The 20574-nt window shown below is 46.7% G+C and overlaps 1 protein-coding gene across 7 annotated transcripts in view; it reads left to right on the forward strand.

The window, feature by feature from the left end:
* MAPK8 (mitogen-activated protein kinase 8) overlaps positions 1-20574 on the forward strand; it is a 130824-nt gene that overhangs the window by 83727 nt on the left and 26523 nt on the right. For all 7 annotated transcript variants that reach the window (XM_054034269.1, XM_054034270.1, XM_054034268.1 and 4 more), the window contains 4 exons: positions 7242-7371; positions 11839-11897; positions 12021-12159; positions 17387-17552. In XM_054034269.1, coding sequence (XP_053890244.1) covers positions 7242-7371; positions 11839-11897; positions 12021-12159; positions 17387-17552 — 494 coding nt within the window. The remainder of the gene's footprint in view (positions 1-7241; positions 7372-11838; positions 11898-12020; positions 12160-17386; positions 17553-20574) is intronic.

Genomic DNA, 20574 nt, shown 5'->3' on the forward strand with positions numbered 1-20574 from the left:
TACTAGGATCTGCTGTACCTTGTGTCCCTGTACTGGTGCAACCCAGTACAAGAGATTCTTTTTCATTATGAAGTAGGGTCCTGGTCCCTGGGTTTTCCCTTCCACGGGGACCCCATCTATTTCGGTCACCTCCTTCCTAATGTTGTCGTACCTTGGGTCTTCAGCCTGGTCCCGTCCAAAATTTTCTCTCTCGGGGCTAATCTGCCCGAGATCTAGGGGACCTGTCTCTGTCGCCTCTACTGGTTCAGAGGCATTAGGGGGGTCAGATTTGGGTGCTTCTCCCTCCTGGGTGGCCTCCTTTTCAGCTGCTCGGGTCTGCCTACCTATGAGAGCGACCCTCTGGGTTTGGGTCAGTATTCGGGTTCCCAAGGCCTTAGCTGCCCTTCTTTCCCTTTTCGTCTTTCTACCCTGCCTGGGAGTGTAGAACAAATCTGGGGATATTTCAGAGAAGATTGGGGGTTGACAGTCTACTGTGGATGTCTCACTAACTTCAGGGTTTCCCCCTTTCTCCAATCCCCCTACCAGGAGTAAGTCTCCAAACCCTGGAAAGTCCCTCCCTATGAGCACCGGGTATGGGAGTTTAGGGACTACACCTGCTGCTACCTCAGTAGTGTTCCCCTGGATTTCAATTTTTACCAGGATGGTGGGGTAATAACTAACTGTCCCATGGACACATGTCACCCCTGTGCGCTTTGCCTGCAGCAGCTGACTACACTTCATAAGCTTCCCTGAAATAAGCGTGATCGCACTCCCCGAATCAACCAGTGCCGTGGTTTCTGCCTCATTTAGTTTTATTGGTCTGGTGTACATACACGGGGTTAGTGCGACCCCCCCACCAGGTGAATTTGGGAGCATGGGTCTTCCCAGTTCCCTAGGTTACACTGCATAGGCTCCTCAGCATTGGGACACTGTGCAGCTATGTGTCCCCACTCCCCACGGGGTAACATCTGTAGGGGGCCCTACGCATTCCCCAGTCTCTCGATTTGGGCAGTCTAATGACACTATCCTCTTCCCCCTCAGTGCGCCGACTCTTTGTGGCCTCCGATTGGCCTCCAGCCTCGCTCTTTTTGCACCTAGGCCCTACTAGGTGCCCAGTCACTTGAGCTCTGTGGCTTGGTGCTGCTAGTTTAACCCAGGATCCCTCTTCCTTAAGTGGTCGGGTCAGTTCTTCTTCGAATGATTGCTTATGTGTATTCCACAATAGGTGTGCGTGCTCACCACGTGCACCGGTGCCGGAAGTTTTTCCCCTAGCAGTACCCGTAGGGGAGTGCCCCAGCGACCCCTGGAGTGGTGCCTCCATGATGCAGTATAAGGGGCGCTGTGCGCTCCCCCCCCCACCCTCAGTTCCTTCTTGCCGCCAGTGAAGGTGCTTCGGAACTGCTCTGCTCCAGCTTTGCTGGAGCTCGTCCCCAAAACTGCTTGTTCGTTCAGTGTATGATACCGGTAGTTAGTTAGTTGTTTAGTTTAGCTAGAGCGCCCGGGCTGGGACATGCCCCATACCCCGGGTTTTAAGTCGTGCAACACTTGTAGGTGATCTATGCCAGTGAGTGATCCACACACGGACTGTTTACGCTGTTTTGGGGAAACTCATCTCAGCGATTGCTGCAAGATTTACAAGTCGTTTAAGCCTCGGACCAAGAGAGAAAGGGACATTAGGCTTCGGGCTATTGTGACGCAGTTGGCGCTGACCCTGGCTCCAATGTGCTGCTCCGAGTCGGCACTGGGCACCGCGGTGTCGGTGCGCAGTGACTCTTCGGCACCATCGACTATTCGGCACCGCTCCCTGTCCACGGAGCACGCCAAGAAGGCTAGGAAGAGGTCGTCTTCGCTGCAGCACCAGAGTAAACCCAGGACAGACCTAGACCCATCTTGGGCAGTCCTCGATCCCCTTCAGCCTCTAGGCCTCCGACTCAAGTCGAGCGGAGTAGCCCGGCCCATTCGGAGCAGGCCTCCCTGGATGTCTGAATGCCCTCCCCACTGGAGGCTCTGCAGGCAGCTCGGGATGTTATGTTCATGCCAGTACCAGGAGCCCCGCCGATGTCGGCCCCGCGCTCCAGAGGCAAGCCGCTGCTGGGATCTCCACAGCACAGTACCAGTCTCGGTCGAGGGAATGTTCCCGACGCCGTTCGCCACCCAGTGACCATTCAGGGCAAAATCCATGTGGCTCGGCCTCGACGCCCACCAAGCTGTCTGGTTGGGTTCCGTCTGACCGAGACTCTCGGCACTGCTCTGCCTTGAGGAGCGAACACCGACTGGACCGAGGCAGACGACGCCAAAGGTCCTCATCTCGGAGGGGCTATTGCAGTCGGTCACAGCATGAACGTCAACGTCGTTCTCGTTCATCATCCTGCTCCAGGACACCGCCACAGCACCACCTCTGCAGCCCTGGGTGTCGATCACCGTCGTCTCGCCACCGTGGGTCCACCTGTTGGAGCCGATCGCAGAACAGCTGTTAGCGACGGTACAGGTCCTCCATATCAGGATCGCAGTCCCGTGGTCAGCATCACTCCTGGCCCAGGGACAGCGGCAGGTCGTATGTCAGCCCGGCCTCCCTTCGTAGTCGGCCATCGATGGGCCAGGCCGAACATCCGGCTCCGTTGGTGCCGCAGCAGGTATAGTGGCCATGCCAGTGGTACCAGTGGTCACTGTGGCCCCCGACGCAGCCCCCGGTGGGGGCTCGCTCAGTTGCAGGAGCTTCAGAAGGACCTTCAGCCTCCCTCTCCAGACCTCCGAGGAAGGAGTCTGTGGGACATACATCCTCAGCACCGTGCCCAGAGACTGACCAGGTAGTGGACTCTCCGGTGCCGGGCGGACACCCAAAGTACCATGCTGGCCTCCTCACCCTCCCCGGATGAGGTGATTATGGCCCTTCCTCCCTCCGTCCCGCAGGAGGACTTTAGGGCCAATCAAGAACTCTTAAAAAGGGTGGCATCAAGCTTCTACCTCCAAGCAGAGGAGATGGAGGAGCCCTCGGACTCCCTGTTTAACATGCTGCCCTCCTCAGCACCGGTCAGGGTGGCCTTGCCGCTCCAATTAAGGGTTGCAAAAATTTCAAATGCCCTGTGGCAAACCCCAACCTCATTTGCCCCCATCTCTAAGAGAGCGGAACGCAAGTATTTTGTACCCGGAAAGGGGCATGAATACTTATACACTCACCCTGCTTCTAACTCCTTGGTGGTTGAGTCGGTCAACCACAGGGAACGGCAGGGCCAGCCAGCCCCTACCCCAAAAAATAAAGCTTCAAGGAGGCTAGAGTCGTTTAGAAGGAAAATGTATTCGTCTTCGAGCTTCCAGTTATGGGTGGTGAACCACCAGGCTCTCCTGGGCCAGTATGAGTTCAATCTGTGGGGCTCCCTGCCCAAGTTCGAGGACTCCCTCCAGGAGCGTGACAGAAGGAGTTCAAAGTGCTGATGGAGGAGGGTACAGTGGCTGCAAGGGCAACCCTGCAGGCAGCTTCGGATGCAGCGGACATGGCCGCACAGTCCATGGCCTCCATGGTGTCCATGAAAAGGACATCATGGCTCTCACTCTCTGGGCTGTCCAGTGAGGCACAGACCTTCCTGCAGAACCTCCTGTTTGACGGCAAAACTCTGTTTGCAGAACAAACAGATACAAAGCTGCATGGCCTGAAAGACTCCCGCACGACTCTCCAGACTCTGGGTCTCTATGTTCCGGCTCCAGCTAAACCTAAGTTCAAGCCGCAGCAGACTCCCGCTCAGGCCACCCACCCAAAATACGAGACCACTTATAAGAAGTCGTGGGACTATAAGAGGCGCCCACAAAGGCAGTCTCGGCCTGCCCCCCAGCCTGGGTCCTCCAAGGGTAAGCAAGCGGGGAGAAGGCGGTTTTGACGGGATGCCTGGCAGTGCCCTGCCAGTTCTCATCAGGGATCCACGTTCAACAAAGCTTCCCTTCTCCATCGGTTGTGTGCTTTCCTCCCGGAGTGGTCACGGCTGACCTCGGACCGATGGGTCCTCAACACCATCTCCCGGGGCTACACCCTCCAGTTTAGTTCCTCCCCACCCAACCACCCCGTGCCTCCTGGGGGACCCTTGCATGAGACTTTGCTCGAGCAGGGGGTGGGACGGCTCCTGGGCCTAGGAGCAGTGGAAGCAGTACCCAGGGAGTTCAAGGGCAAGTGGGGGTACTCCTGCTATTTCCTCACCTCAAAGGCCAAAGGGGGGCTCAGGCCCATCTTGGACCTGCGAGGCCTGAACCAATACATGGTGAAGCTCAAGTTCCGCATGGTCTCCCTGGCCTCCATCATCCCCTCCCTGGATCCCAGGGACTGCTACACCGCCCTCGATCTGTAGGACGCATACTTCCACATTCATATATTCGAGGGGCACAGACACTTCCTCCGTTTCACGGTGGGGCAGGAACACTACCAATCTACAGTCCTCCTGTTTGGTCTGTCCACTGCCGCAGGGTATTCATGAAATGTGTGGCGGCCTACCTCGGGCACTGGGGGGATCCAGATCTTCCCCTGTCTGGACGACTGGTTGGTCAAGGGCAGCTCCCGGTCACAGGTGCGGGATCACGTGGCGCTCCTTCTGTCCATGTGCACCACTTTGGGCCTGTTGGTAAACAACACCAAGTCCACATTAGTCCCAGTACAACGCATAGATTTTATCGGGGTGGTCCTGGACGCCTCATTGACACAGTCAGAAGGTTTCCAATGACAACAGCCAGACCATGCCTCCAGCTCTTGGGTCACATGTCAGCGTGCACTTATGTGGTCTGTCACGCCAGACTCAGTATGAGGCCCCTCCAGCCCTGGTTGGCCTCAGAGTTCTCCCAGGCCAAGGACAGGATGGACTAAGTCCTCACGGTACCCGAGCCAGTGATCACCTCCCTGCAATGGTGGTCCTCCCTGAGAAACATGCTCCAAGGGGTCCCATTAAGGGGCAGGGCCCTGGAGCTGGTGTCCGACACGTCAGACCTGGGATGGGGGGCCCATGTGGTCGGCTCAGGATCTGACCCTACACATAAACATCAAGGAGCTCTGGGCGGTACGGCTGGCATGCATGGCCTTCTGCTCGCACCTGGAGGGTCGGGTGGTCAGGGTCTTCACAGACAACACAGCCTCGATGTTCTACGTCAACAGGCAAGCCGGGCCCGATCCTTTGCTGCGAAGCCCTCAGGCTGTGGGATTTTTCTATAGCCCACGACATCTGCCTACAGGCCTTCCATCTGTTGGGCGCCCAGAATGTGCGGGTGGATCACTTGAGCAGGGACATCTCCTCTCAGCACGAGTGTTCTCTCCACCCAGAGGTGGTGCACAGACTTTTCCAAGTGTGGGGAACTCCCCAGGTGGACCTGTTCATGACTCTGCAGAACTGTTGCTGCTCCCGGTTCTGCTCTGGGGGGGGCTGGGACCATTCCCGCTGATTGGCAAGGTCCTGGAAAAGATAGACATACAAGGCCCGCATCCTTCTGATTGCCCCGGCATGGCCCAGGCAGCATTGGTACGGGCCTGGCGGTCGCCCTGCCATGGCTGTTGCCATCCTGCCCGGACCTGCTCTCCCAGGACCAGGGCCACCTTCTCCATCCCACGACGTGGCTGCTCAATGGTTAGGTCAGGAGGAAAGGACGTGCTCGGAAGGGGTTCAGCGTGTTCTCCTAGAAAGCAGGCGGCCCTCCACATGCTGAGCCTACTTGGCAAAGTAGTCTCGGTTTTCCAGATGTGCTGACGAGTGGGGCGTTTCCCTGGTGGCTGCCCCAATCCAGTTTATTCCGGACTATCTCCTTCACCTTAGAGCCCAGGCCCTGGCGCCTTCGTCTGTCAAGGTGCACCTGGCGGTTATTTCGGCCTTCCATTCTCCGCACACGGTGTTCTCCTATGCTATGATTGGACGATTCCTTAAGGGGTTAGATCGCCTCTTCCCGTATGTTAGTCCCCCTGTCTCGCAGTGGGACCTAAACCTGGTGTTGGCCCGTCTCACGGGGTCCCCGTTTGAGCCGCTAGCCACGTGCTCCTGGTCACACCTCTCGTGGAAGGTGGCCTTCCTGGTCGTGATCACGTCAGCTAGGCGGGTCTCGGAGCTCAGGGCCCTGACCTCCGAGCTCCCATACACAGTGTTTCGTAAAGATACGGTCCAGCTCCGCCCACACCCTTGGTCTCCACCTATCACATGGCTCAGGACATTTTTCTGCCCGTCCTCTGCCACAAGCCCCATGCATCCAGTGAGGAGCACCGCCTCCACACGGTGGATGTGAGACGGGCTCTGGCTTTCTACCTGGGGCAGACTAAGCCATTCAGAAAGTCCTTGCTACTGTTCTCTGCCCCGGCCGAGCGCATGAAAGGTTGGCCAATCTCCACTCAGCGGTTCTCCAACTGGATCACCTCGTGCATCTGTAGCTGTTATGACCTGGCAGGAATCCTTCCGCCACCAATTGTGAAGGCACACTCGACTCAGGCACAGGCCTCTTCAGCTGACTTTTTGGCCCATGTCCCCATTCAGGACCTTTGTAGGGTTGCCACGTGGTCTTCAGTTCACGCGTTCACCTCGCACTATGCGATCGTCTCCCAGACCAGGGATGATGCTGGGTTTGGCATGGCTGTGCTTCGTCCTGAGAATTTGTGAACTTCTACCCACCTCCAACAGCTATAGCTTGGAATCACCTATTGTGGAATACACATGAGCAATCGCTCGAAGAAGAAAAGACAGTTACCTTTTCCGTAACTGGTGTTCTTCGAGATGTGTTGCTCATGCCTATTCCACATCCCGCCCTCCTTCCCCTCTGTCGGAGTTGTCTGGCAAGAAGGAACTGAGGGTGGGGGAGTGCGCAGCACCCCTTATACCGTGCCATAGAGGCACCACTCCAGGGGTCGCTGGGTCGCTCCCCTATGGGTACTGCTGGGGAAAAACTTCCAGCACCGGTGCACAGGGTGAGCTCGTACACCTATTGTGGAATACACATGAGCAACACATCTCGAAGAACATCAGTTACGGAAAAGGTAACTGTCTTTTGCTCATTATGATGGAGACACTTGCTTGTACACTCGTTGTATTGAAGTTTAATATTAATGGGAATTCTGGATCACCTGCTGAGTTGCTGTGTGACCTTGGGGATAATACCTTCATCAGTGTCAGATTCCCATCTGTGAAATGGGAACAATACTCTTCCTTCTTTCTGAGATGAAAGAGCATGTTCTAAGGAATAACCAATTTATAAAGTGCTTTGAACCCATGAAGTGCCATCTCAATGATGTAACAATGGTTTACTTTTAATTGCAGTGCAGCCTATGATGCCATCCTGGAACGAAATGTTGCGATCAAGAAGCTAAGCCGGCCATTTCAGAATCAAACCCATGCTAAACGAGCCTACAGAGAGCTTGTTCTCATGAAGTGTGTAAATCACAAAAATGTAAGTGAAGCATCCCTCCTTAAATGTTTGTGTTAAGAAAAAGGCCGTTAGGTACTGTATTGGTAGCTCTAGAGGGTAACACCTTACATAGGCTAGAGATGTGTTTAAAGGGTGGCCTGTCCACATATAAAGTATAGGAGGATGCTTCACAGTGCCACCACTGTGCTTTTCCTTAACTCTTGTCCCCACCCTTGCTTGAAGGCTGGAGCCATGGTGCTGCTCTGCTAGGTGTGGTACAGGCAGGCATTAGCTGATGTCCTACAGGTAACCATTCTCCCTTCTGTGCTGCATCTGCTAAAGAGTCTGCTTGGGAGGGATAGAAGGGGCAGCAGATTTTGGTGCAAGTGGGTCAGGTGGTCTTGCAGGACAACAGCAGAGCATTTCAGGTTCTAGAGATGGCCATGAAATCAGAGCAGAGCAGCAGAGGTGCTGATAGGTCAAGTGGCTGCTTATCAGAACTGCCCTGAAGATAGCTGGTAGGAGTCAGCTCCTTCCTTCGCGAGGGCCTGCATGATATAGAGCTTTAATACGCCACCTGAACCCAGTGGGACCCAACTACAAGTGTTGGTTTCAGGTCAGGTTGGGTCTAAAAAAACCTAAAAAAAATCTCTGATCACCCCCTCCTGCCCTGGGGCTAGCATGGCAGTGGCTGCATGCCATTCTCCTGCATGCCATGCTCCTGCTAATCACCGCCACCTTGCTGTGCTGCGGTGTTAGTGTGCCGACAAGTCTCAGTGCCTCTTGTTCCAAAGCATGTGAAGTGTGGCAAGGGTGGCTGCCAGGAATGGGTACGCAGTTACCGCCGCACCAACAGGGGGTATGTAGAGCAGGAAGCCCCCACAAGGCCAAGCCCCAAGGACAAGATGAAGCTGACACAGGTTCGGGTTCAGGTCTGGCTTGAAAATGACTCAATGCTCTTGGGTCGGGTTTGGGTTGTCTGTGCTCAGGTTGGTGTTTAGCTGTGGGTCAGGCTTTAAAATTAGCCCAGAGCAGACCTCTAGCATGCTGGTGTCACCCAGTGGCGTAGCCAGGTGGAGGGAACAGGGAGAGCGATCAAAAAAAAAAGGCGCCACCCGCTGCCGAAGAGCCACGGAGTGAGTGAAGGTCCTGCCACTGAAGTGCCGCCAAAGACCTCGAGTGCCCCTGGGTGAGTAAAATAGAAGCGCCGCAGCGGGTGGCACTTTTTTTTTTTTGATTGCTCCCCCTGGTGAGTAAAAAGGCACCAAGAAATTGACAAGGTGCCACTTGTGCTTGGGGGGGAGCGGCCGCTGCCCTGCTCCCCCCAGCTATGCTAATGTCCTCACCACCTCCTCTCCTGGTCCCGATGTGGGAAGTTCCAGCTTCCCCAGGCTGATAGGCAAGGAGGGCCACCACCCACACGAGAAGAAGCTGCCTTCTACTGCAGACACCATTGCAGTGCCACACTGAGAATACTGCCTGTATGATCTCTGACCCAGAGACTGTTACCCTCTGTGTATGGAAACTTCTAAGCTCATTTTGGATGTTACCACAAACTATATAATGATGACAATGGGATCTTTCTGCTCTGTGATTCTTGATAATTAGCAGTTGCTTGACCTTGCACTGCATTCCCCATCCACTCACTGCAGCTGGCAGATATCTCTCATCAGCTATGGAATTTCGCTTCTATCCTCAAACTGCCTTATTGTACTTACCTGTAATAGGGAAGCTTCTGCTTGGGCAGGGTTTATCAGTTGCCTGCCTGTTCTTCCTCTGATATCACTGCAGCAGCATCCCAGCCCCTTCAGTCTGGAAGCATGAGGCTGGAGAGAAAACAAACTAGTTCCAAAGCACAGTTCAGCCAGTCTTACTCTAAAGGCCCTTCATACATGTGTGTGCGTGGTTTGGAGAGGAGGTGGTAAATGTATAACAACCTCTCTGACACAAAGCAATAATCATGGTTAAGATGTTAAACTCTTTAAACTGCACTGAACTTCACAAAGCGGTTTGCATTGGAACGTCATATGTTAATTCTGAAATATTGATTGCTGTAGGGTTATAATTTAGAGTGATTGTCCACATGGATTCCACTTCTGGTGTGCAGGCATCTGATGCACAGGAGATCTAATTCGTTTGGCAGCAATGTCTGTTGGGGCTGTGCCTGTAACCTGGGTGCCCTAGTGTTCCCCTACTTGAGGGCAATATGGAGTGCATGGGCCCAAGCATCTTTCTGTTCTTTCTCGCCACCCATGGTTGCAAGATGGGAATCCTTGCAGGATCTACTTATCTGTTCGCTGTGCAACTTTGATACCCGTGTGTGTAAATAAATAAATAAATAGCATAGTTGGCATAATGTGTTTCTCTTTTTTATGGCCTTTGGCAATATTAAAAGAAAAAAATGCAAAACAAAACTTAATATTAGGGACTTCCCTGGTACTGGGATTTAGCAGCTACAGCTGAAACAAGGTCCCCAGCATTCAAAACTTGCCCCTCTTGTGATGTGGCTGTTTCACTTAATGATGGGCACTTGAGGAGCCCTTTTTTTGGCTAGTTTTCTTCCCTGCTGTAATCAAGACGGAAACCAAACTGCACACCCTGGATGTGATCAGGGCTTTTTCAAATGACCTTGACAGCTCCTTCAGGGACTCTCGCAGGCTGTCTGTAACAGTTACAGACAGAATTAAAGGTCCAACAATATCCACCCAAAGATTGTCTAAATTGATATTTAATTGTATTAAATTATGCTATGAGATCCACCCATGCAGGTTAGAAGCCATTCTACCAGGACTCAGATAGCTTTGGCTGCTTTTCTAAAAAGCATCCCTATCTCAGAAATTCACAGGGTAGCTACATGAGGATCAGTCCACACTTTCACCCAGCACTACTCCTTAGTCGTGGCCTCAGGATCTCACTCCCACTTTGGTAGAGCTGTCCTGCAATCCTCATTTAACTAGGACTCCTAGCACCTACCTCCTGATTTGAGGGCATTGCTAGCTAGCCACCAGAAGTGGAATCCATGTGGACAGTCACTCAAAGAAGAGAGAAAGATGACTTATCCAACAGTATCTGTGGTTCTTTGAGATGTTGTGTCCACTTGGATTCCATGATCTTTTCTCCTTCCCTGCTACTATGGAGTCCTATACCATCTGGATTCTCTATTGGCGAAGGAACTAAGGGACAGTTGGGGCCTACTTTGTCCTTAATCCCATCAAGTGGGGGAGAGGATGAGGACATTCAGGGCACAAGCACGGCCCCAGCACTGCTGGCCAAAATATTGTGATCTTGCATGCATCAGAGTCTTCTTTTTATGCTGAATTTGGTGGGAATTATAGCATGGCATTTATAAAAGCAGTAAATTGGTTGCTTGAATGACTCTGCAATTATCTCAACTGTAAAACAGTTATCCCCTCCTGCAATGAAATGGTAAAGCCAGTGTCCCATTGACACCTGTTGTAAAGATCTGATATTTGTATGGCAGTGCTTATTTCATTTTCTTGTCCCTCAGCTGGAAGGTACAGGCTTGGGCTCAGTATAGCTGTGTTCCCTCTTCACACACAGCATCAGTAATCATGGTGACTAGTAGTAACTCGTTCCCTTCTTGTATGCAAACACTCAAGCTACTTCCTCTTCCAGCCATCCTTCCCTTGGAAGCTCTGGTTTCCTCTTTTGCTCACTTATTCTTGTGCTTTTCTTTGTGAAGAATCAGTGGTGCACTTCATTTAATAAGCACTTACTTTGCTTCCTAATCTACCTCTGGATTAATTTCTAATGAAATATTATGGTAAGGTAAACACGCCACACCTCTTGAAGGGTTATGACATTGCAGTAGCTGTCCTTAGAGAACCTCTATGAAACCTGTTCTCTTCAGCTGAAGCATTTTAATCTGTCGTTCTTGCTGCCTGGCAATGTAACTCTTACTTCCATCACTCAGTGTCAGTAAATGTTATAATTTCTTCTTTTGTAAGTTATATTTCACCTTGAATTTGAACACACAGAACTTCTGGTACAGCACAGAATCATCTTCAGCTCTTCTGGTTTCCAGGGCGCAAAAGAAGTTTCTCAACCTTCCTGTGTCGCTTCATCCTGTTACTACAGGGGCAGTTTATTTGGACATGCACTTTGCCAGTGATAATGCGTATTACTGTGCAAAAGTGCTGTAGTCTCTGACTTCAGAGGTTAGGTTGGAAATAGGGTTGCCAATTTAGGTTGGACCTATTCCTGGAGGTTTCATCACATGACATAAACTTTAATTAAAGACTAATCTTTAATTTCTGGAGACTCCAGGGCAATCCTGGAGGGTTGGCAACATTAGTTGGAAAGCTGGTCAATGCAATTCTTAACAATGACTATTGGGTTATGCGTAGTAGAGAGCAAAGTGCACTTGTATGATCAGGAGACTTCTTAGACCAAGTTTTACTTCTTTCCAGCCACCAATTGTGTGTTTTGCAGAGGTAAGCAAAATCTATTTGTTGACCTTTTGTGAGTTTTCTTTATTTCTCTCCACAGATAATTGGCCTACTGAATGTGTTCACACCACAGAAATCTCTGGAAGAATTTCAAGATGTGTAAGTCTAATTTTTACCCCCAAGTTTCTAACTATTTAGTTACTTGTCACGAGCATTGCAGTGGAATGGACTTCAGACAATACACGTTATTTTCTAATTACTCATTTGTTGTTGTTTCATAAGTTACATAGTGATGGAGCTCATGGATGCAAATCTCTGCCAAGTGATTCAGATGGAGCTAGACCATGAACGAATGTCGTACCTTCTTTATCAGATGCTGTGTGGTATCAAGCATCTTCACTCTGCTGGAATTATACATAGGGTTAGTGGTATACTATACTTTTTAAAATCCGCCTAATGTTCTTGCCTTCAGTATTAAGGAGCCAGGAAAAATTCTATTAATATGGAAACCATGTATATACTTTCAAAGCCTGCATTGGTGTTGGGGTATGTGTGTGTGGGTGTATACATTTGAAACAAAAGTCTGAGTCCCTCCTGAACTGGATCTCAATTTGTCTAGAGTACATTGTCCAAAATCTGTATAATAGGTTGCATCACCTCCTCTAATTTGCAGTAGAATTCTTATCCCAGTGGATATCAGAAGGAAAGAATACCTGGAAAAGAGTGACTTTTTATACTAATTGGTTAAACCAACTAAACTCCTGTTTCGTTTTTTGGTAACCAAATGTGAAATTCCATATATTTTTAAACTGCCATAATGTAATCTTTATTTCTGCATTTTTTAAAATAACAAACACATTATACACCTCTAAAATTCTCTGCATAATCAAATATTATCTAGTCCTGTGAGTGAAACGTTATACAACCATGTAACTTGGAAAATTCTATCCTGTAAGCCGCCTAACTGTTTCCTCATTGCAGGGGTGGCCAACCTGTGGCTCCGGAGCCATATGCGGCTCTTCAGAAATTAATATGCGGCTCCTTGTATAGGCACCGACTCCTGGGCTGGAGCTACAGGCGCCAACTTTCCAGTGTGCTGAGGGGGTGCTCACTGCTCAACCCCTGGCTCTGCCACAGGCCCTGCCCCCACTCCACCCCTTCCTGCCCCCTCCCCTGAGCCTGCCGTGCCCTCACTCCTTTCCCCTCCCCCCCAAAAACCTGCACACCACAAAACAGCTGATCAGGAGGGAGGGGGAGGCGCTGATTGGTGGGGCTGCTGGTGGGTGGGAGACACTGGGAGCGGGTGGTGGGAGCTGCTGGGGGCCTGCAGACGTATTACTGTGGCTCTTTGGCAATGTACATTGGTAAATTCTGGCTCCTTCTCAGGCTCAGGTTGGCCACCCCAGTCTCATTGTGTTGTTTATATTAAGTCAAGGTTGCTTAATTAGGCACTCAGGTCAGGAAATTGTGAAGTTAAGTTGTCCATGCATTACAATACTGTCTACAGTTACATAATTGTATATGATTTCTCAAATATTATATTATATTATTATCTTAGTAATACCTAGCAACTTATAATACTTCGTTTGCTTACCCTGTTTTCATTGTTACAATATTTAATTATATATATGTGTGTATTGACTTCTTAAATAAGTTCTCATCTCGGTATGCATTTAATTATTTTTCAGCACCCATATACTATACATTCTCTTCAATCAGCAGTGCAGCCTTCCTTAGGTGCAATTCAGGGGATGAGACAGTTAACTATCCAAGGTAATTTACTTGGATATGTATATGCCAGGAAATTTTTTTTATTATTCTGAAATACTTATCCTGTTGTACTTGACCTGTAGTTTTGTGTGCTATTACTATTTTTCCATGTACTCTTTCATTTCAATGTTTGTATTACCCTTTGTATACCAGATAAAAAACTACAGAATATTGCATTTGTTTATTTAGGATGGTTCCAAAAAATTGATAGATATTATGTTGTATGAGAAATTCAGTGTGATTTTTGTGACACTTTTATTTGTCATCAAAGTCTCCATCATAATGCATAGACCCAGGGGTGCAAAGAAAGGCCACACATGCAACCTTGGCGTTTCCTGTCTTTTGAGTGCTTAGCTGTACAACCTTGATATTTTTCAGAGGCTTATAGTATGGATTTTCCTAGGGTTTTTTCGCTGAGGAAAAGAAATCCCAATACTATGGACATACTTGGCGAGAATGCACTCCCCTAACCCATGTTGAAATACATAGGAGGGGAGCCCCTATTCTGTCAGTTTTAGGAGTTGCAGGGCAGTCTCCTTTCAGACCTTCTAAGCACACCATAATACAGAGCCCCTGCTCTCAGAGAACCTGCAGGTGAATGGAAACATTTATGCAATCATAGTTATAAAAGGAGCTACTTCACCACCACAGTGTTCAGTTCAGTTCCAGATATTATTGGTGGTGGGTGATAGTTTGAAAATCAGGAAATCTAGCTTCAGTGCTTCCCGGTAGTTGTAGTTTAGAATTTGTACTGACATTCCTGAAGCATTTGAATTGCTTCATATTGTAGTGCAGTATAAATTCACAAGATGACCTGTTCTGGCAAGGCTAACTTTTGGCACATTTGCTGTGTAAATAATGATCTTTGAATGCATTAATGGCTCTGAATGACACAGATGGATCAATTTCACCTTCAGGTCCTCATATTATGACAGTTCATTCTCAGCCTTCATAGAAAGATCAGCCTGCTGTTCATGAAAAATGTTGTGTTGCTTAATTTTGCATCAATTAATCATTTGTATTTAAAGGTGTAAAGCTTTAGTTTTCCTTGTGTCTATCAAGCAGGTTACAACAAACCTTCTGAAGAAAAGGGATATTTGCAAAGGACCTTAGCTTTATGTGGAACACATATACCTTCAGCAGTGATTTTATTTGTACCTCACTTAGCCAGGTCCTCAGCAACAATATCATTAATGTCTAATGCCAATTTCCCTGTTGACACTGTTCATCCCATATTATCTCTTTCTGTGGTTGTGTGTGGCGCATTCGGGGTCTTGGTATGGTCATGGCACCGGGGAGTCAGGAACTCCAGAGTTCTAAAACGTGCTCTGCCATTAATGAAGCATAATTGGGTTACTTAGCTTCTCTATGTAATAGTAATGTTTACCTCATATAGGTTGAGAGTTAATATTTGCACATTGCTTTGAAGTTGTAAAGTGCTGTATACGTGCTTTTATGCAGGACATATTGCATTGCTTGTGGAAATACTTGCTTCAAACAGTAGCATGCTTGATATGCACAAACATGGCAGAAACACAATTCATGTACAGTGTAAAGGCTAAAAATGAAGGAAAGCTCCCACAATTTTTACTGGCCAAGCAAATTGTATAGAGTGCACACATATATAATTATCAAAGGGGTAGCCATGTTAGTCTGGATCTGTAAAAGCAGCAGAGAGTCCTATGGCATCTTATAGACTAACAGACATATAGGAGCATGAGCTTTCGTGGGTCCGAAGAAGTGGGTAATACCTTGTACATGAGCACCTGTTCCCAGAATACTCAAAGCATTTTACAAAGATTGAACCTGCAACAGCTCTAGAACTATGCTAAGTCTCCATTTTGCAGGTGGAAGATGGTGATTGAGCTGAGTCCCAGCGATGTCTGGAGTAACTTGCTGAAGGGCACGCAGAATGTCAGTAAGAGAATTGGGTATACAATCCAGGAGTCGTCATATCAATTTCCTGCTCTAACCATTGCATCACTCCCACATCAGGCTTTTGAGCCCCTGCTATAATGAAAATGTGTATATTTGTACACCTGAATTAATTTAAAATGTACCTTGTGGCAGTACTAGCCATGGGAATTCTGAAGCACGTTAGGATACATGGCTTGTTGATTTGTATTTGCGTTCAAATTTTCTAGACTTTCTGGAGGTCAAATACTGGAAGGAAATTGAAGAATGGATATGCTTATGTAGGCATTTACTTTCTGCAAGCAAATGACCGTGGGTGCATGGAATTATTTCCTGTTGATGATGATGGTAAAATCTTTCCTCAATTCTAGCCTCACAATTTTGAAGAGAATGAATTTGGTTAATACAATAATATTGTGGCAGGCTGAGATGCCACATCATTTATTGATGGGGAAACAGGACTGCTCCAGAGGTCCTATAATAATTCCATCCCCATAATAGAAACCTGCATATATACAAGAGTATTCAAACAGGATATAAACACAACTCCAACACAATCTAAAATAAGTATTGTCCTAAGTAGCTGAAATGTCTCATCACACTTGAATGAGATAAATGTTGAGTATCTTGTAAGCAGAAGACTAATCTCTAGAGTCAATAGAAGCCCTTATTATGCATCATATCTTCAAAAACATTCTCCTAGCACATGATTTGGAGAGAGGTGGGAAGGTGACTGACTTCAAATGTTCCTGTACGCTGGTTTGATTTACTTTATATTTTGTAGTAAGTGTTGCAGTATTCTTGTATATTAGAGAGACTCACTGGAAGCCTGAAAATTACCATATAAAAACTACCTATATCAGTATCTTCTGTCTCAAAGGGGAGCCAGATCTTGGTCTTCTATCCCATGGTAATTCTGTCTTTTGGGGAATCACTCCTCTAATGATCAGTTAGGTGGGAATGAGAGATCTCATGATGTTTTTTTAGGACAAACCTTCTGATGATATGGCCAGCGTTTGCTCTGTGACATCTAAAGGTGTGGAAGATATGGCTTAGAACAAAATGGTTGCCTTATATGCTTCTGTAAACGCTGCGTGGGCAGTTTGTAGCTCATAGCTTTGTAAAGCATCTTGGAAGGCTGAGTTTAAAAGGGGCAATGGAAAATAAAAATCTGGTTGTAGAGCTCAACTGAAGAGTTCAGTTGCAAATCTTCCGGCTAAAGTGCCTTGAAACTTTGGGAAGGTATTTTGATTCCTGTTTTTAAAGGTGCAGGGTTATCTTCTGGAAGTTTTTGCAATGGCAATTCGGGGTTCTGTCGTTATTAAATTTAAAGTTGGTTAACCGATGACCAACCAAATCATTATTGGCAACTAACTCTTTGCAAGCATGAATTTCCTTCTGATCATTCAGAGAAATATCTACAACAAATCAAAAGAGGTAATGCAACCTTGATTGGTAAAGTTGATGCAGGGTAACTCACTTTTTTTAACAGATGCATTTTAACTGTACAAAGTTTTGCATGATTAAATCGTAAGAATCTTCATGTTTTGAATACCATTTATGATTAAAAAGTCCTGTTGTGACATTATCTCTAATAATTCAACCATCCTTGTTCCCCTTTGGAACTGTAATTCCCTTAAGCAATTTGTAATACTTGACTCAGTGCTAACATTCACACTAACCCCAAATTATTTAAAACATTGCTAATATATCTAGTAACCTTAGTTGTGTTTTTCTCCCCCTACTTGTTACATAAACTGCTGAAGAATAATACCAGAGGTTTAATTCATTGGTTGGCTGAAGATATGAAAATTAATTCATATGAGAAAAAAAATATTGGAAGAATGAAGTTATAAAAATGGCCCAGTTTTTAATTTTTATGCCAGTGGTTATTTTCTTTAAGATTTGAACTGCAGAGTGTTTTGTTCTTGTCTTAGCAGTCATGTATGATGTTTCTTTTTAAGGATTTAAAGCCCAGTAATATAGTAGTAAAATCAGACTGCACTTTGAAGATTCTTGACTTTGGACTGGCCAGAACTGCAGGAACTAGTTTTATGATGACGCCTTATGTAGTGACTCGTTACTACAGAGCACCAGAGGTCATCCTAGGGATGGGATACAAAGAAAACGGTCAGCAAATATAGTCTTTCTTTGACATGGCTTTTATTTTTTGTTTGGCACACCACATTTTACATGTTAATGTTTTTCAAGCTGTAGAAACTTTTTTAAAGTAACACTGTGACCAAAATGTATAATATAGTTACACCCAATAGTTCATATTTAATAAAACCTATTAGAAATGTTTACATTTGATCTAAAAAAGAAATTGGGGGTCTTGTTTGTTTAAAAAGATAAAAAGATAAATAATCTACTTTGGACAGTGGTTTGTTTCACCTGCAAAAAGTGAGAAATGCCCTCTCCCCATATGTACTATCTACCTTGATCTAGAGAATATCCTGGGTTGAGAGGTCATCGCTGGGTAACTAATGTGAAAACAAATACTTCTAAAGTGACATAAGAAAGGAAAAGGCTACATTGGAATATATTTGCTACTTTTTGAAAGAGACACTCCAAAGAGGGATGTGCAAGCTGAGCCCACTCACTACTGGCATTAATTTGTTTTTATTTTAAAATGTGCCAGTTCTGATAAATTAGCTTCCTCTTTAGTTGGTTTAGTATTTACAAGCCCAGGAACAAAAACTAGTCACCTGACGTTATGAAGGCTACTGCTACACTAAAGAGCTTACAGTGGCACAACTGCACCGATACAGCTGTGCCATTGGAAGCTCTCTCTTGTAGCCGCTGTAAGCCAATGGGAGAGAGCTCTCCTGTTGGCTTAACTACTTCAGTCCTTGCGAGCGGCGGTAGCTATGTTGACCACATAGTGCTGTCCACATTGACACTTACGTTGGTGTAACTTATGTTGTTCAGGGGTGATGGTTTATTCAAACCCCTGAGTGGCAGAAGTTGTGCCAACATAAGTTGTAGTATAGACATAGCCTAAGACAATGATGAAAAAGTTACTCCAGGTGAATGAGTGAATAGTTTTTTTGTGAGGCTGGGGCTATGTTTTCCTCCTAAGACTGTTAGTTTGTCTTAGTGTATATGTTCCTCCAAAATGCTGTATAAAGGGCTAGGTAAAAGCTATGCATTATTATTTAGAAACCCAATGCTGAGTGAAGCAAGCAAGGGATGAAGGTTTTTTTTCACTCTGAATTTACCTAGCTGATCAGGCTAGCTCAGGCTCTTATTTCCTTTTTTCTGGGGCTTTAAAGTGGCTAATTAGAGAAGAAAAAGGACAAGCAAACCTTTTTTTTAAAACAAACAGAACTTTTCCCTGAGAAAGAAGCATTCTTTAAAAGCAGCATCGCACCCTTTGCGTTATTATGGCCTGTTGCCTCATACATAATTGTAAAATTATGTAAGTTCCAATCTGGCAGCAGATTTCCTTTTTAAAAAATAATTAAGGCTTGTCTTTTGGGGGGCTAATAGTATTACCAGCCTATTGACTAGGGTTACCATACGTCCGGATTTTCCCGGACATGTCCGGCTTTTTGGGCCTCAAATCCCCATCCGGGAGGAAATCCCAAAAAGCCAGACGTGTCCGGGAAAATAGGGAGGGAGGGCCCGGCGGTGCCGGGCTGGGGCCGGGGCCGGGGGTGCTCGGCCGGGGGCCAGGGCCCGAGCCGAGCCAGGCGGGAGACGCCGGGGCCAGAGCCTCTTGGCCTGGGCCGGCCAGCCGGCCGCCAGAGGGAGCCGCTCGTCCAGGGGGCCCGGACTGGGCCGCGCCACGCCCCAGCCCCAACCCCAGCTTACCTGCTGCCTCCCTGTTTCAAGCTTCCCGCGAACATTTGATTTGCGGGAAGCAGGGGAGGGGGAGGAGCAGGGGGCGAAGCGTTCAGGGGATGGGGCAGAGTTGGGGCGGGGACTTTGGGGAAGGGGAGGAGTGGAGTGTCCTCCTTTTTTAAAATTAAAATATGGTAACCCTACTATTGACAGGAATTATCTTCTAACATACTCTGGAATGGAGCAAATGTATTGGTTAGTACAGATGTCTTATACAAGAATTAGTACACTTTAAAATTTCAATGGCAGATTCCCTGGTGCACCAAAGCAGTCAGAACACACTGACCAATTAAAAAGTGGAAGATTTTTCGGCAAATTAAGGACCAGATTTACCATTGCACATTGGCTGATCAAAAAGAGCTGTAAAAGATTTAAGGTTGATAGTATGTATCTGTAATAGAAATATCACATGGTAGCATTCTCTTTGGGTTTCTTGTTTAGTGTTTTTGTATGAAATCTTCAAATTTTTTTTTTATTAGAAAAGTTCCAGACAAAAAACTGTTAAAATGGAGTTACGGTTAAACATGTGTGTCAGTAATTTAAGGATAAAAAACATTACAGGGATTATCTGAAACCAAGTATTATAAACCCAGGAAATTCAAACATTCCTGTAATATTTTTACCCTATATTACCAATATGTAATATCAACTTTACATCCACTTTAACCATTTTTTTTCTTGGAATTTTAATTAGGAGTAAGTGCTTCCCATGTAGGGATTTTAGACAATAGACAATTTATCACAATTAGAAGAATAGGAAAAGTTATATGAAAATGTCTCATCGAGATCATTTTTGACCCAAGATCTTTTATTTCAAACTTCCTGAGACCATCTCTTAGACTTAAGGCTTGGTTACATTTTAGCTTCACGAAATCTTTGTAAAGAAACCTTTGTAATTGACAGTGTTCTTTAGAGCAAACTTCTGGAAATTTTGAAGGGTGAGCAAAGAAGTTGTTTCTAACATTCACTCATTTGAGCCTTTTAAAATCCCTGGCATTTGATGCATGAAGAGAAATACTTGATGTTCATATACGGTTGCTCTTCCCTTACTCTCCACACAATTCACTTTTATCATTTTGAGCCAGACTATATCCAGTAGGTTTCGGGGTGCATTTCTCTTCATGAGAGCAGAGGGTTGCTTTGCAGGTGAAACAACCAACATTCAGAATCTTCATTAAACTGTCAAGAACAAAATTTTACCTTTTTTTTTTTTATTTTATTTTTTTTAGTTTTGTGCCAAAAATGCATTGTTCTTAAATACCTGAAAACAGTTTATAAAGACAATATTAATACCAATCTTCAAATG

Source organism: Malaclemys terrapin, chromosome 7 (genome assembly GCF_027887155.1).
Source record: "Malaclemys terrapin pileata isolate rMalTer1 chromosome 7, rMalTer1.hap1, whole genome shotgun sequence".
In the NCBI taxonomy this organism is placed as follows: Eukaryota; Metazoa; Chordata; order Testudines; family Emydidae; genus Malaclemys; species Malaclemys terrapin.